Source organism: Scyliorhinus torazame, chromosome 28, assembly GCF_047496885.1.
Source record: "Scyliorhinus torazame isolate Kashiwa2021f chromosome 28, sScyTor2.1, whole genome shotgun sequence".
Taxonomy (NCBI): domain Eukaryota; kingdom Metazoa; phylum Chordata; class Chondrichthyes; order Carcharhiniformes; family Scyliorhinidae; genus Scyliorhinus; species Scyliorhinus torazame.
In genome coordinates this window covers 39,907,185-39,925,242 of record NC_092734.1, presented here as the reverse complement: position 1 = coordinate 39,925,242, position 18,058 = coordinate 39,907,185, and the positions used below count along the sequence as shown (strand labels likewise).

The 18,058-nt window shown below is 53.0% G+C and overlaps 1 protein-coding gene across 3 annotated transcripts in view; it reads right to left on the bottom strand.

The window, feature by feature from the left end:
* LOC140403691 (tolloid-like protein 2) overlaps positions 1 to 18,058 on the bottom strand; it is a 726,814-nt gene that overhangs the window by 86,375 nt on the left and 622,381 nt on the right. For all 3 annotated transcript variants that reach the window (XM_072491868.1, XM_072491869.1, XM_072491870.1), the window contains one exon: positions 8,398 to 8,593. In XM_072491868.1, the coding sequence (XP_072347969.1) occupies positions 8,398 to 8,593 (196 nt within the window). The remainder of the gene's footprint in view (positions 1 to 8,397; positions 8,594 to 18,058) is intronic.

Below are 18,058 nucleotides of genomic sequence, written 5' to 3'. Positions count from 1 at the left end.
CCTGTGCTAAACCAACCCCTGTGTGTAAATTGTGTGTTTGTAAATGCACGCACTATAGTCAACAAAATTGGGGGATTGGAAACAGAAATTGCTCTCGGGGCACATGACATAGTAGCATTGACAGAAACATGACTCAGGCCAGAGCAAGACTGGATACTTAACATCCCAGGTTAGAAAGTCTTTAGCAGGAACAGTGTGGGTAAAAGGAAGGTGTAGCAATCTTGATCAAAGGTAGTATCAGAGCTCTTGAATGAGATTCAGTTCCTGAATTAGAATCTGTATGGTTAGAGGTGAGAACCAGGAAGGGAGCAGTGACCTTGTTTGGTGTTTGCTGTACACCTCCAAGTAGGGTTGTGATAGTTGGGGATGTCAATTACTCTGAGGTAGACTGGGGCACGGAAGGGGGGAGATTCCTGCAGTATATGCAGGAGAACTTACTGGAACAGTACATTTCCAGTCTGACCAGGAAGCAAACTGTGCAGGACTTGGTCCTAGGAATTGAGGCAGGGCAGGTGAAGAATGTCAGAGTGGGGGAGCAGTTGGGAAGTAGCGATCATAATATAATACGATTCATTATTAAGTTGGAAAAAGATTAAAGTCAGTCACGGATTAAGAGCCCAGACTGGAAAAGAGCAAATTTTAGGGATCTAAAAGCTGAACTGGAGCTGGTTGATTGGAAATGCATTTTGGTGGATAAAAGTTGATGAAGAATAAGAATATAAGAACATAAGAACTAGGAGCAGGAGTAGGCCATCTGGCCCCTCGAGCCTGCTCCGCCATTCAATGAGATCATGGCTGATTTTTTTTGTGGACTGAGCTCCACTTACCCACCCGCTCACTCTCGCCATTAATTATTTTACTGTTCAATAATCTATCTACCTTTGCCACAAAAACATTTAAAAACAGAAAGCCTCAACTGCTTCACTGGGCCGGGAATTCCCCAGATTCGCAACCCTTTGGGTGAAGAAGTTCCTCCTCAACTCAGTCCGAAATCTGCTCCCCCTTATTTTGAGGCTATGCCCACTAGTTCTGCTTTTACCCATCAGTGGGAGCATCCTCTCTGCTTCGATCTTGTATATTCCCTTCACAATTTTATATGTTTCTATAAGATCCCCCCTCATTCTTCTAAATTCCACTGAGTACAGTCACAGTCTACTCAACCTCTCCTCATAACCCAATCCTCTCAACTCCGGAATCAACCGAGTGAATCTCCTCTGCGCCCCCTCCAGTGTCAGTACATCCCCTCTAGTGCCTTTCTCAAGTAAGCAAATGAAAACAGAACACAGTACTCCAGGTGTGGCCTCACCAGTAGCCTCTACAGCTGCAACATAACCTCCCTGTTTTTAAACTCCATCCCTCCAGCAATGAAGGACAAAATTCCATTCGCCTTCTTAATTACCTGTTGCACCTGCAAACCAACTTTTTGTGATTCATGCACTAGCACATCCAGGTCTCTCTGCACAGCAGATGCTGCAATGTTTTACCATTTAACTAATAGCCCATTTTGCTGTTATTCCAACCAAAATGGATGACCTCACATTTACCAACATTGAACTCCATCTGCCGGACCCTTGCCCACTCAATTAAACTATCCAAATCCCTCTGCAGACTTTCCGTGTCCTCTGCACACTTGGCTCTACCACTCATCTTAGTATCATCTGCAAACTTGGACACATTGCCCTTGGTCCCCAACTCCAAATCATCTATGTAAATTGTGAACAGTTGTGGGCCCAACACTGATCCCTGAGGGACACCACTAGCTACTGATTGCCAACCAGAGAAACACCCATTAATCCCCTCTCTTTGTTTTCTGTCAGTTAGTAAATGGGAGACTATCAAAGGAGAGATGATTAGGGTGCAAGCTGGAAACGTACCCATGGGAAATAAATACAGGGGCGGGATTCTCCCTTTTGGGGACTAAGTCCCATGCCCGCCGGAAAATGGGCGAGAATCACTCCGGACTTATTCCCCGAAAGTCCGGGGTGATTCCCCCATTTCTAGGGGGCTAGCAAGGCCCCGCCGGCCACCAGAGCTGCAGCTCACTTCGGCGCGCACGCCGCCGATCGGGCGGAGCCACACCGCGGGCCCGCGCGGAGGAAGGTCGGTCCCTCCCAGATCGCGATGGCCCGCCGATCGGTGGACCCCAATCGCGGGCCTGGCCAACACTGAGCACCCCCCCCCCCCCGGGTCAAATTCCCCCCGCCCCCCCACCAGGACCGCCACCGTGGCCGTAGGTCCGAGTTCCCGCCTGTTGGTACCAGATGAGGACCACGCCGGCGGGAGTTCGGCCGGTCGACCGTGGAGAGTCGCCGCGGGATCCCCGGACTGGCGGCACGTTGACCGCACGTGACTGGCAGGTCCGTGGAGAATCGCGGAAGCGCCATCGCCCCGGATTTCCAACGTGAACGGCTATTCTCCGCCTCCGCGCCAAGCCCGATTCCAGCTCGGAGGGTCAGAGGATCCTGCCCGGGGTGTCCAAAGCTAGAGTACCCTGGGTGACTAAGGGTAGCGATGGTAAAATAAGAAAAAAGAGGCACATGGCACATGCTGGAACAATAATAGCAATAGCAATCAGGAAGAGTATCTCGAATGCAGGAGAGAGGCTAAGGCTGGAAATAAGGAAAGCTAAGAGGAAGCAGGAGGAAAGGATTCAGGCTGTGCTAAAACAAATAGCAAAATCTTCTTCAGGCATATTCATGGTACAAGATTAGTGAAGGATAGAGTGGGGCCCATAAGGAACAAGCAGGGTAAACTGCTCACTGATGCGGAGGGTATGGCTGTGATACTAAATGAGTATTTTGCTTCTTTCTTCACCAAATTAGAAGGTGGTGACAATGGCCCAGTTGAAAATGTGGGTATTGAGCAATTGAGCAGTTTAGTGATAGATAAAGAAGAGGTGCTAAAAAGACTGGCAGCACTCCAGGGAGTGAAGTTGCCAGGCCCGGATGGGATGCTCCTAGATTGCTGACAGAGGTAAGGGAGCAAATTGCGGAGCCATTGACAGAAATTGTCCAGGTCCCTCTGAACACAGGATTAGCCCCGGGGAACTGGAGGATTGTAAATGTAATTGTATAAGAAAGGGGCAAAGGATAATAGTGGGAAAACTGATGGAGGCCATAATACGGGATGAGATAAATATACACAGAGAAAAATGAGTTAATACAGACAGTCAACGTGGCTTAGTCAAGGACAGGTCATGTCTGACAAATTTAATTGAGTTCTTTGACGAGGTGGCACAGGCAGTGGGTGAAGGTGGTGCCGTGGATGTTGTATATTTGGACTTTCAGAAAGCATTTGATACGGTGCCACATGACAGGCTGGTTAGCAGATTAAAAATGGTTGGCAGCATGGATTAGAAGTTGTCTGAGAGACAGGAAAGAGAGGGTGGGTATCGGTGGGCATTTCTCAGGCTGGAGACAAGTAGAAAGTGGTGTTCCCCAGTTTTGGGACCTTTGCTTTTTCTGATCTATATCAATGATTTAGAAGTGGGTGTTGAGGGTAAAATCTCTAAATTTGCAGATGATACTAAGCGAGGGGGAATAGTGAATTGTGAGGATGGCGCTGAGCAACTTCAGAGGGACTTTGACAAGTTGGCCGAATGGGCAGATACCTGGCAGATAAACGCCAACGCAGCGAAATGTGAGGGACTGCATTTTGGAAACATGGGAGACAAAACAGGCTCAAGGTACAACTTTGAGGGGTGTCCAGGAGCAGAGGGACCCCGGGGTACACGTGCATAGTTCCCTGAAGGTGGCCAGACAAGTTGAAACAGTTGTTAAGAAGGCGGAGAGCATCCTTGGGTTTATAAACAGAGGCACAGAGAATAAAAGCCAGGACGTGATGCACTACCTGAGAGAGTGCTGGAGGTGGATACCATAGGAGGGTTCAAAGGAGAGCTGGGTATATATTTGAAAGTGGTGAATGTAGACGGTTACGGAGAAAGGGCTGGGGAATGGGACTAGCCGGGTAGCTCTTCCGGGAGCCGGTGTGGACACGATGGATCGGGCAGAGCTCCGGGCTCCGGGCCCCTCGGGCAGGGCTCCGGGCTCCGGGCCCCTCGGGCAGGGGTCCGGGCCCCTCGGGCAGGGCTCCGGGCCCCTCGCTTTTTGTCCTTTATATCCATGACTTGGGTTGAATGCAGGAGGGTTTTGATGAGGAGGTTTGTCGCGGACAGAGGAATTGACCCTGTGGCTGATAGTGAGGGCTGCTGTAAGAGTCCATCCATATGACCCCACCGTGCAGAAGGAGACCATTCAGCATATCGAGTTTGTACTGACCCTCTGAAAGAGCAGCCAACGAGGCCCAGTCCCCCGCCTTATCCCTGTAACCCCCCGCCACGCTTTGGAAACTAAGGGCAATTTAGCGTGGCCAATCCACCTAACCTGCACGTCTTTGGACTGTGGGAGGAAACCGGAGCACCCGGAGGAAACCCACGCACACACGGGGAGAACATGCAGACTCCGCACAGACAGTGACCCAGCGGGGAATCGAACCTGGGGCTGTGAAGCAACAGTGCCACCCCAGACTACAAGATGATATATATCTATGTACTGGTTAGGTGGACAGAAATGTGTCAAATGGAATTCAAGCCAGAGAGTGTGGCGAGGGGAACATAGAACATAGAACAGTACAGCACAGAACAGGCCCTTAGGCCCTCGATGTTGTACCGAGCATTGTCCGAAACTAAGATCAAGCTACCCCACTCCCTGTCACTCTGGTGTGCTCCATGTGCCTATCCAATAACCGCTTGAAAGTTCCTAAAGTGTCCGGCTCCACTATCACAGCAGGCAGTCCATTCCACACCCTAACCACTCTCTGAGTAAAGAACCTACCTCGGACATCCCTCCTATATCTCCCACCCTGAACCTTACAGTTATGCCCCCTTGTAACAGCTACATCCACCCGAGGAAATAGTCTCTGAACGTCCACTCTATCTATCCCCCTCATCATCTTATAAACCTCTATTAAGTCGCCTCTCATCCTCCTTCGCTCAAAGAGAAAAGCCCCAGCTCCCTCAACCTTTCCTCATAAGACCTATCCTGCAAACCAGGCAGCATCCTGGTAAATTTCCTTTGTACCCTTTCCAATGCTTCCACATCCTTCCTATAATGAGGTGACCAGAACTGCACACAATACTCCAAATGTGGTCTAACCAAGGTCTTGTACAGTTGCAGCTTAACCTCACGGCTCTTAAACTCAATCCCCCCGTTAATAAATGCAACACACTATAGGCTTTCTTCACGGCTCTATCCACTTGGGTGGAAACTTTGAGAGATCTATGGACATGAACTCCGAGATCTCTCTGCTCCTCCACATTCTTCAGAACCCTGCCGTTAACCCTGTAATCCGCATTCACATTTGTCCTATCAAAATGAATCACCTCGCACTTATCAGGGTTAAACTCCATCTGCCATTTTCCAGCCCAGCTCTGCATCCTATCAATGTCTCTTTGCAGCCTACAACAGCCCTCGACTCATCCACTACTCCACCAATCTTGGTGTCATCAGCAAATTTACTGACCCACCCTTCAGCCCCCTCCTCCAAGTCATTGATAAAAATCACAAATAGAGCAAATGGAACACACAATAAATGGGAGGATAGTGAAAATGAAGAGAAACGAGACTGGAAGTGAAGTGGAGAAAACTCTGGGAGTGATTTACCTCATCTCGACGATTCACTGTCAAGGGTCAGGGCCTGGGAGGGGCCATGCCCATGAAAGGAGGGTGAGGGGTGAAGGGCGGGTATGAAGGGGCCACATAAAGGTTGTGGGGGGTGAAGGGCGGGGGTCCCAAAAGGGGGGTGGGGGGGGGGACATCTGACAAGGGAATCCCTCAGCGACCCCATGACAGGGTGTCCTCACTTGGAGGGTTGTGGGGTAATGCCCATGTGGGGGTGGGCGACAGTGGGTGGGGGACCAGGATTAGCGGGGTCGTTCCTGTTGCACACACATGCATGCACACATGCACACACGCACATGCATGCACACACACACACACACATGCATGCACACATGCATGCACACATGCACACGTACACATACACGCACACACACACGCACACACACATGCATGCACACACACACGCGCACACACATGCATACGCACACATGCATGTGCACACGCACACATACACACACGCACACATGCACACACGCGTACACACACATGCATGCACACACGCGCACACACGCATGCACGCACCCACACACATGCACATGCACGCACGCACGCGCTCACGCACGCACGCACACGCATGCACCCACTCGCACGCATGTGCGCACACGCGCACAAGGCTGCACTCAGTGTGATTTCCTGCACTGAGGAGCTGCTCGGTGCAGGAAGAGATTGCTACCCCCCCCCGTCACAGCCCCTGGACACCCCCCCCCCCGCCCTGCCAATGCCCCAAATCACCTACAAGGGGGCAATCGAGTCCATCCGCACTGCACTTTATACAGTCAGGGTAACCCCGAGCCTGATCCCAGCAAGGGCGAAATACCAGCCTGGAGCCCTGGCAGTGCCACCTGGGTACCTCTTGGGGGAGGCGTCTCCCGGGATCTGCTGCCCGCGTTGCGCCCCGGTTCCGGCGGTCCGTGACCGGCCGATCACCCCCTGAGTGTGTGTGAATACGGTATGGGTCTCACCCAAAAAACTGTGGGGAAACACCCTCCAAAACATGTCCAAAATAACACTTAGGGCTGGATTCTTCTGCCCTGCCCGCTGTAGGATCGCCACGGGCGGGACGTGGAGCAGGGAAAGAGCCATGGACGTAGTTTAATTGAGCTCCAGATTCTGTGACACAATCGACAGTTCCACATCAGCACAGCAGGTGGAGCTCTTGGATAACTCCTCCTGCTCTGAGGAGTTCTGGAAACAGGGCGAAGTGCGGCCTCGGCCTGGCGTTCCTCACCGAGGCCCTGGATTGCAACAAAGTCCCGTTCGATAGCGGGGTCTTTCCAGGCGCTGCGAGCTCCGGAAAACATCCGGCTAAACGCGCTCGACACGGGGGACACGGGACTCTGTTGGAATTCAGTTAGATCGTGTCCTTAGGCGAGAAGGTGGGGGGGGAATGATAGGTAAGTTTGCAGACGACAGCAAGATTGGCAGGTGGTTAACAGTGAAGAGGAGGGCGGGACAGATGGGTTGGTCAGATGGGCAGGGCAGTGGCAGATGGTGTTTAACTCTGATAAGTGTGGGGTGATGCACTTTGGAAGAAGAAGCAGGACAGGGGAGTATGCAATGAACGGCAGCACACGAGGAAGCTCAGAGGAACAGTTGGACTTTGCGATACTTGTTCACAGATCCCTGGAGGCGGCAGAGCTGGTGAACAAGGTAGTTAACGCACATGGGACACTTGCCTTTTATCAATCGTGCCATAGAATATCAGAGCAATGAGGTTATGTTGTGTGGTAGTATCAGGTATTGCAGTACCCGAGAGGCTGTAGACCATTGGGTAAACCTAGGAGTTTACCATTGCCTCTTTGGTATGTAGCTCCGCCCTGACAGGCGGGGTATAAGAACCGGTGCCGTCCCAGCAGCCCTCATTCTGTACTGAAGCTGCTGGGGAACAGATCTACAAAGAACAAACAAACAGATCTAGTCTATTAAAGTCTTCAGTTATGTTACAACCTCGTCTTTGAGTTTAATTGATCGTGCATCATGTTGGAGTTGTACAGAACTTTGTTGAGGCCACAGCTGGAGCAGTGTGTGCAATTCTGGTCACCACATTATAGGAAGGATGTGATTGGACTGGAGGGGGTGCAGAGGAGATTCACCAGGATGGTGCCTGGGATGGAGCCTCTGAGCGATTAGGGGAGGTTTGGATTGTTTCCCTTCGAGCAGAGAAGGCTGAGGGGGGATGTGATTGAGGTGTAGAAGGTTATGAGGGGTTTGGACAGGGTAAATAGGAAGCAGCTGTTCCCCTTGGTTGAGGGGCAATCACAAGGGGGTAGTTTTAGGGTGAGGGGCAGGAGATCCTGAGTGGAGATTTATTTTCACTCAGGGTGCTGAGAATCGGGAATGTGCGGCCTGGGAAGGGAATGGAGGCCGGAAACCTCACAACCTTTAAAAAGCACTTGGATGAGCCCTTGAAACATTGAAGGATATGGGACAGGTGCTGGTAAGTGGGGTTAGTGCAGGATAGGGGGAGTTATTGTCAGTGCAGACTCGATGGGCCGAAGGGCCTTTTCTGCGCTGGGCGGTGTCTGACTCGGTGAAAGGGCAAACCCAACAGGGAATTTTCAAAAGGGAATTGCTGAAACCCTGAGCGTTTTCAGGGTGCTGGGGAATGAGTAAGTGGGTGGGACTAACTGCTTGGCTCTCCAAAGAGCCATCGCGGACTCGATGGGCCGCATGGCCTCCTCTTCCTATTCTCTGATTCAGTGAGAAGTGCCAAACACACCCTTGAAGTAGTTGGCTGCAAATCCGGCCTTGTTGATTGAACCGTCCGCTATAAACCTCAGCCAGAGCTTGTTGGAGCTGGACTTGATGTCGCTCGGCTTGTTGTAGCCGCAGAATTGACCAATCAGAGCGGCGTCTGCGCTGTCACCATCGCGGATCTCCAGGTAATCGTACGCGCAGCTGTCGTGTCGTTCGATCTGGAAAAGGGAAACAGAAATGAGGAAGGCGTTTGTGTCCAGAACGGTCCAGAATCTGAGGAGCAACAAGTGATAATTTAGCGAAAAACACAGACTGCGCGAACATCGCAGAGAGTGCTGGGAAATCAATCCCTTATAAAACAAAAAAGAGTGGCTACGGTAAATTTGGTCCTTTAGAGGATGAGAAGGGAGATTTAATAATGGGAGATGAGGAAATGGCTGAGGAACTGAACAGGTTTCTTGGGTCGGTCTTCACAGTGGAAGACACAAATAACATGCCAGTGACTGATGGAAATGAGGCTATGACAGGTGAGGACCTTGAGAGGATTGTTATCACCAAGGAGGTAGTGATGGGCAAGCTAATGGGGCTAAAGGTAGACAAGTCTCCTGGCCCTGATGGGATGCATCCCAGAGTGCTAAAAGAGATGGCTAGCGAAACTGCAAATGCACTAGTGAAAATTTACCAAAATTCACTAGACTCTGGGGTGGTCCCGGCGGATTGGAAATTAGCAAACGTGACACCACTGTTTAAAAAAGGAGGTAGGCAGAAAGCGGGTAATTATAGGCCAGTGAGCTTACCTTCGGTAGTAGGGAAGATGCTGGAATCTATCATCAAGGAAGAAATAGCGAGGCATCTGGATGGAAATTGTCCCATTGGGTAGACGCAGCATGGGTTCATAAAGGGAAGGTCGTGCCTAACTAATTTAGTGGAATTTTTTGAGGACATTAACAGTGCGGTAGATAACGGTGAGCCAATGGATGTGGTATATCTGGATTTCCAGAAAGACTTTGACAAGGTGCCACACAAAAGGTTGTTGCATAAGATAATTTAGCGAAAATTGCATGGCATTAAGGGGAAAGTAGTAGCATGGGTAGAGGATTGGTTAATTAATAGAAAGCAAAGAGAGGGGATTAATGGGTGTTTCTCTGGTTGGCAATCAGTAGCTAGTGGTGTCCCTCAGGGATCAGTGTTGGGCCCACACCTGTTCACAATTTACATAGATGATTTGGAGTTGGGGACCAAGGGCAATGTGTCCAAGTTTGCAGACGACACTAAGATAAGTGGTAAAGCAAAAAGTGCAGAGGATACTGGAAGTCTGCAGAGGGATTTGGATAGGCTAAGTGAATGGGCTAGGGTCTGGCAGATGAAATACAATGTTGACAAATGTGAGGTTATCCATTTTGGTAGGAATAACAGCAAAAGGGATTATTATTTAAATGATAAAATATTAAAACATGCTGCTGTGCAGAGAGCCAAAGAACAAAGAACAAAGAAATGTACAGCACAGGAACAGGCCCTTCGGCCCTCCAAGCCCGTGCCGACCATGCTGCCCGACTAAACTACAATCTTCTACACTTCCTGGGTCCGTATCCTTCTATTCCCATCCTATTCATGTATTTGTCAAGATGCCCCTTAAATGTCACTATCGTCCCTGCTTCCACCACCTCCTCCAGCAGCGAGTTCCAGCCACCCACTACCCTCTGTGTAAAAAACTTGCCTAGTACATCTACTCTAAACCTTGCCCCTCTCACCTTAAACCTATGCCCCCTAATAATTGGCCCCTCTACCCTGGGGAAAAGCCTCTGACTATTCACTCGGTCTATGCCCCTCATAATTTTGTAGACCTCTATCAGGTCGCCCCTCAACCTCCGTCATTCCAGTGAGAACAAACCAAGTTTATTCAACCGCTCCTCATAGCTAATGCCCTCCATACCAGGCAACATTCTGGTAAATCTCTTCTGCACCCTCTCTAAAGCCTCCACATCCTTCTGGTAGTGTGGCGACCAGAATTGAACACTATACTCCAAGTGTGGCCTAACTAAGGTTCTATACAGCAGCAACATGACTTGCCAATTCTTATACTCAATGCCCCGGCCAATGAAGGCAAGCATGCCGTATGCTTTCTTGACTACCTTCTCCACCTGTGTTGCCCCTTTCAGTGACCTGTGGACCTGTACACCTAGATCTCCCTGACTGTCAATACTCTTGAGGGTTCTACCATTCACTGTATATTCCCTACCTGCATTAGACCTTCCAAAATGCATTACCTCACATTTGTCCGGATTAAACTCCATCTGCCATCTCTCCGCCCAAGTCTCCAAACAATCTAAATCCTGCTGTATCCTCTGACAGTCTTCATCGCTATCCGCAATTCCTCCAACCTTTGTGTCGTCTGCAAACTTACTAATCAGACCAGTTACATTTTCCTCCAAATCATTTATATGGTTCAATCGGATCGCCCATTACCGGGTAATTTCCACGGTCGACCTCAAATCCGCCTACCACCAGCTCCCTATCCGTCCGAAAGACCGACCCAGGCTGCCTTCGAAGCAGCCGGCCGGCTCTTCCACTTCCTCAGGGTCCCCTTCGGCATCACAAATAGGATCTCCGTCTTCCAGAGGACGATGGACCAAATGGTGGACCAGTACGGTTTGCGGGCTACATACCCGTACTTGGATAATGTCACCATCTGCGGCCATGACCAGCAGGACCATGACGCTAACCTCAAAAATTTCCTCCGGACCGCCCGGGTCCTCAACCTGACCTATAACGAGGGAAAATGCATTTTCCACACCACCCGGCTGGCCATCCTCGGCTATGTCGTGGAAGACGGGGTCCTAGGTCCCGACCCTGACCGCATGCGCCCCCTTAAGGAAGTTCCCCTCCCCCGCAGCCTCAAAGCCCTCAAACGGTGCTTGGGGCTTTTCTCCTATAAAATGGATGGAGCTGAATTGTTGAAATTGTCCTCCTAATCCCAGCCCGATACAATTGTGATGAACAGTTATTGTATTAGTGTACCTTTATCATCATGTAAGGTGATGTCCCCTTTAAGACCGGGCTTGGAACCCTGGGGGACTCCGCCTCCGGCTCCGCCCACCTGGGAGCCGTATATAAGGGGCCGCCTTGCAGGTGGCACCCAGTAAGCACCCGTCTCGGCACCAGGCTAGTTCTTAGCTTATTAAAGCCTTCTTTACCGTTTTACTCTCGAGCATCGTTATTGAGGGTACAACAATTTAATAAGCTAAACCACATCAGGATGGACGCAGGCCTAAAACCAGAGAAGCTCAATCTGGAAGCACGGACACCGGAGGCAAAGTAAATTTTTTAATACTAGCTCCGATGCTTCGAGGCCTACCTGGACTCTTCAGAGATTCCCATCCTGGGGCCGCGCAAGCCGAGCCTACTCCACGCCCGGGTGAGTCACAGAATCTCCGCCTCGCTCAAAATGCCGACTACCTACGAAGAGGCGGTCGAGATACTACGCAAGCGTTTTGTCAAACCCATCAGCAAGGTGCACGCCCGGCATCTGCTCTCTACCTGCCGGCAGCGCTTGGCGGAAACGCGAGACGAATTTGTAGAAAAACGCACCGCGCTTGCCAGGGACTGTGACCATCAGGATGTGACAGGGGAAGTCCATATAAACCTGCACATCAGAGATGCTTTCGTGTCCGGCATCCACTCGACCTTCATCCGGCAGCGACTACTCAAAAACGGGGCAAAAGACCTCCAGGACACACTAACGCTCGCCTCCTCGCTGGAAGTGGACCAACATAATTTAGGCACCCCGCGAACCCCCCTCGGACTTCCCCAGACTCGGCCACGTTACGGGTCTGCGCCGCACGGCGACTCGCCCAGACCGGGGGCACACCGTGCTATTTCTGTGGGCAGGGGCAGCACCCACGCCCACGCTGCCCAGCCAGCTCCGCCATCTGCGGGAAAAAGGAGCATTTTGCCAGGGTCTGCCTGGCCAGGCCCAAGGACCAGAAACACAAAGAACAGCCGGCCCGAAAATCAGGCTCTCAGGCCCGCAGGCCTCGCAATGCGGCTGCGCATCGACCCGACACGCTCCCTTCTGACGCGTCACCTGCCTCGTGCGAATCATGGTGGCGGCCATCTTGGTGGTGGCCATCTTCTCGACCCGACACGTGCGACTGACGGCGGCGGCGGCCATTTTACGAATCCGACTCGGCAGAGGACTCCGACTACCCGCGAGTGGGTGCGATCACCCTCGACCAAACGCGGCCAAAACACCTGCAGAACTCTATGATGCAGTACAGGTTAAAGGGCGTGACACTGCATGCCTCTTCGACTCCGGGAGCACGGAGAGCTTTATCCACCCTGAAACGGTAAGGCGCTGCTCCCTACGCACCCATCCCGCGTCCCAAACCATAGCCCTCGCACCCGGGTCCCACTCGGTCCAAATCACAGGGTATTGTATTGCGGATCTCTCGATCCAGGGCACCGAATATACCCGTTTCAAACTGTACATCCTCCCTCGCCTCTGCACCCCCTGCTGCTCGGACTGGATTTCCAGTGCAGCCACCGAAGCCTGACACTGAAGTTCGGCGGACCCTTGCCCCCCCTCATGGTGTGCTGCCTTGCGACACTGAAAGTCGCACCCCCCTCGCTATTCGCGAACCTCACTCCTGACTGTAAGCCCGTCGCCACCAGGAGCCGGCGGCACAGTGCCCAAGACATGGCTTTTATCAAGTCAGAGGTCCAGCGTTTACTGGGAGAGGGGGTCATCGAGGCTAGCAACAGCCCTTGGAGAGCGCAAGTGGTGGTAGTCCGGTCCGGGGAGAAGAAACGGATGGTCGTGGATTATAACCAGACCATAAACTGCTTCACGCAGCTCAATGCGTTCCCCCTTCCTCGCATCGCGGAAATGGTAAATCGGATCGCCCATTACCGGGTAATTTCCACGGTCGACCTCAAATCCGCCTACCACCAGCTCCCTATCCGTCCGAAAGACCGACCCAGGCTGCCTTCGAAGCAGCCGGCCGGCTCTTCCACTTCCTCAGGGTCCCCTTCGGCATCACAAATGGGATCTCCGTCTTCCAGAGGACGATGGACCAAATGGTGGACCAGTACGGTTTGCGGGCTACATACCCGTAATTGGACAATGTCACCACCTGCGGCCATGATCAGCAGGACCATGACGCTAACCTCAAAAATTTCCTCCGGACCGCCCGGGTCCTCAACCTGACCTATAACGCGGGAAAATGCGTTTTCCACACCACCCGGCTGGCCATCCTCGGCTATGTCGTGGAAGACGGGGTCCTAGGTGGAGGTGGAGGATCGAACTCTCCACCTACTGATACGATATCAAGTACCGTCCAGGGGAGCTCAACGGGCCCCCAGATACCCTGCCTGCGGCACATGCACCAACGCGCAGGAGGACCGCCTGCAAGCCATCCACAATGACCTCTGCCACCCGGGGGTTACCCAATTCGTCCATTTCATCAAGTCCCGCAACCTACCTTACTCAACCAAGGAGGTCAAGGCCATGGTCAGGGCCTGCCAGGTCTGTGCGGAGTGCAAACCGCACTTCTACCGGCCAGACAAGGCTCGTCTCGTGAAGGCCTCGGGCCCCTTTGAGCGACTAAGCATGGACTTCAAGGGTCCCCTCCCATCCACCAAACGCAATGTCTACTTCCTCACCGTCACGAGTTCTCCCGCTTCCCATTCGCTGTCCCCTGTCCCGACATGACTTCGGACACCGTGATTAAGGCACTGCACAGTATCTTCACCCTGTTCGGTTTCCCTGCTTATATCCACAGCGACCGGGGTACATCGTTCTTGAGCGATGAACTGCGTCAGTATCTGCTCAGCAAAGGCATCGCCTCCAGCAGAACGACCAGTTATAACCCACGGGGAAACGGGCAGGTGGAGAGGGAGAACGCGACCGTGTGGAAGGCTATCCTTCTGGCCCTGCGGTCGAGAAATCTCCCAACCACCCGCTGGCAGGAGGTCCTACCCGATGCCCTACACTCCATTAGGTCACTCCTCTGCACGGCCACGAATGAGACCCCTCATAACCGATTGTTTGTCTTCCCCAGGAAGTCTACCTCCGGGGTCTCGCTTCCACCTTGGCTGACGGCTCCGGGACCAGTTCTTCTCCGGAGGCACGCGAGGAGCCATAAAACGGACCGCCTGGTCGAGAGGGTCCGAGTACTACAGGCGAGCCCCCGATACACCTACGTCGACGGCAGGCAAGATACGATTTTCCTCCGGGATCTGGCACCCGCTGGTTCCCCCACTACAGACGCCCCCTCCCTCATGGATCCCCTGCAGGATCTGGCACCCACTATTCCACCCCCCGCCCCCCCGGTCCAACTCCCCGTCGGTGGACGCCGACTGCGCGTGCCCCCCTCTACGCCCCCCGCCGGCGCCGGCACCACTATCCCCAGCCTCAGCTATTTACCCTGCGTCCCGATCCCCTACCCCGACCCGGACCAAGGCTCCGACCACCGTGCACCCGGACCTACCCTCAACTAAGTCGTCCATGTCTGCCCGAGTTGAGGAGGTCGGTGAGGACGATCAGGCCGCTGAAACAAATGGACTTGTGATGTCACTTCACCCCTGTCGGACGGGGTGAATGTGATGAACGGTTACTGCGTTACTGTACCTTTATCATCATGAAAGGTGATGTCCCCTTTAAGACCGGGCTTGGAAATCTGGGGGGACTCCGCCTCCGGCCCCGCCCTCCTGGGAGCCGTATATAAGCGTCCGCCTTGCAGGCGGCACCCAGTCAGCACCCGTCTCGGCACCAGGCTAGTTCTTAGCTTATTAAAGCCTTCTTTACCGTTTTACTCTCTAGCGTCGTTATTGAGGGAACAACAACAATGAACTGGCAATCCAGCCCCGAGCCACATATCCACCGCCTGAAACACACACGGTGCAGGGACCCACTGCCTGAAACACACACGGTGCAGGGACCCACTGCCTGAAACACACACGGTGCAGGGACTCACTGCCTGAAACACACACGGTGCAGGGATCCACTGCCTGAAACACACACGGTGCAGGGACCCACTGCCTGAAACACACACGGTGCAGGAACCCACTGCCTGTGACACACACGGTGCAGGGACCCACTGCCTGAAACACACACGGTGCAGGGACCCACTGCCTGAAACACACACGGTGCAGGGACTCACTGCCTGAAACACACACGGTGCAGGGAACCACTGCTCAAAACACACACGGTGCAGGGATCCACTGCCTGAAACACACACGGTGCAGGGACCCACTGCCTGAAACACACACGGTGCAGGGACCCACTGCCTGAAACACACACGGTGCAGGAACCCACTGCCTGTGACACACACGGTGCAGAGACTCGCTGCCTGAAACACACACGGTGCAGGGACCCACTGCTCAAAACACACACGGTGCAGGGACCCACTGCCTGAAACACACATGGTGCAGGGACCCACTGCCTGAAACACACACGGTGCAGGAACCCACTGCCTGTGACACACACGGTGCAGGGACTCACTGCCTGAAACACACACGGTGCAGGGACCCACTGCCTGAAACACACACGGTGCAGGAACCCACTGCCTGAAACACACACGGTGCAGGGACCCACTGCCTGAAACACACACGGTGCAGGGACCCACTGCTCAAAACACACACGGTGCAGGGACCCACTGCTCAAAACACACACGGTGCAGGGACCCACTGCTCAAAACACACACGGTGCAGGGACCCACTGCCTGTGACACACACAGTGCAGGGACCCACTGCCTATGACACACACGGTGCAGGAACCCACTGCCTGAAACACACACGGTGCAGGGACCCACTGCCTGTGACACACACGGTGCAGGGACCCACTGCCTGAAACACACACGGTGCAGGGACCCACTGCCTATGACACACACGGTGCAGGAACCCACTGCCTATGACACACACGGTGCAGGAATCCACTGCCTGAAACACACACGGTGCAGGGACCCACTGCCTGTGACACACACGGTGCAGGGACCCACTGCCTGAAACACACACGGTGCAGGAACCCACTGCCTGAAACACACACGGTGCAGGGACCCACTGCCTGTGACACACACGGTACAGGGACCCACTGCCTGAAACACACACGGTGCAGGGACCCACTGCCTGAAACACACACGGTGCAGGGACCCACTGCCTGAAACACACACGGTGCAGGGACCCACTGCCTGAAACACACACGGTGCAGGGACCCACTGCCTGAAACACACACGGTGCAGGAACCCACTGCCTGAAACACACACGGTGCAGGAACCCACTGCCTGAAACACACACGGTGCAGGAACCCACTGCCTGAAACACACACGGTGCAGGGACCCACTGCCTATGACACACACAGTGCAGGGACCCACTGCCTGAAACACACACGGTGCAGGGACCCACTGCCTGAAACACACACGGTGCAGGGACCCACTGCCTGAAACACACACGGTGCAGGGACCCACTGCCTGAAACACACACGGTGCAGGAACCCACTGCCTGTGACACACACGGTGCAGGGACCCACTGCCTGAAACACACACGGTGCAGGAACCCACTGCCTGAAACACACACGGTGCAGGAACCCACTGCCTGAAACACACACGGTGCAGGGACCCACTGCCTATGACACACACGGTGCAGGGACCCACTGCCTGAAACACTCCTTCTGCACTGTATGTTCTGTATGGTTCTGGACACACCCATCATTGGTAACATCTTCCTGCATCTGCCCTGTCTAGTCCTGTTAGAATTTTATAAGTCTCTATGAGATCCCCCCTCATTCTTCTGACCTCTGGCGAGAACAATCCCAACCGAGTCAATCTCTCCTCATATGACAGTCCCGCCACCCCTAGAATCAGTCTGGTAAACCTTCGCTGCACTCCCTCGAGAGCAAGAACATCCTTCCTCAGAGAAGGAGACCAAAACTGCCCACAATACTCCAGGTGTGGCCTCACCAAGGCCCTGTACAATTGCAGCAACACATCCCTGCTCCTGTACTCGAAACCTCTCGCAATGAAGGCCAACATACCATTAGCCTTCTTTACCGCCTGCTGCACCTGCATGCTTACCTTCAGCGAATGGTGCACGAGGACACCCAGGTCCCGCTGCACACTCCCCTCTCCCAATTTACAACCATTCCTGTATTTGCTTCCAAAGTGAATCGCCTCACACTTATCCGAATTATACTGCATCTGCCATTGGTTTGCCCACTCGCCCAACCTGTCCAGATCTTGCTGTAGGATCCCTGCATCCTCGTCACAATTCACCCTCCCACCTAATTTGGTATCATCTGCAAACTTTGAGATGTTACATTTTGTTCCCTCATCCAAATCATTAATATATATTGTGAATAGCCGGGGTCCCAGCACCGATCCCTGTGGTACCCCACTGGTTACTGGGATCTCATAGGAACTTATAAAATTCTAACAGGATTATACAGGGAAGATTCAGAAAGAATGTTCCCGATGGTGGGGGAATCCAGAACTAGGGGTCATAGTTTGAGGATAAGGGGTAAGCCTTTTAGGACTGAGGTGAGGAGACATTTCTTCACCCAGAGAGCAGTGAATCTGTGGAATTCACTCCCACTGAAAGTAATTGAGACCAAAACGTTGTGTAATTTCAAGAAGGAATTAGATTTAGCTCTTGGGGCTAAAGGGACCAGGGGATATGGGGGAAGGCAGGAT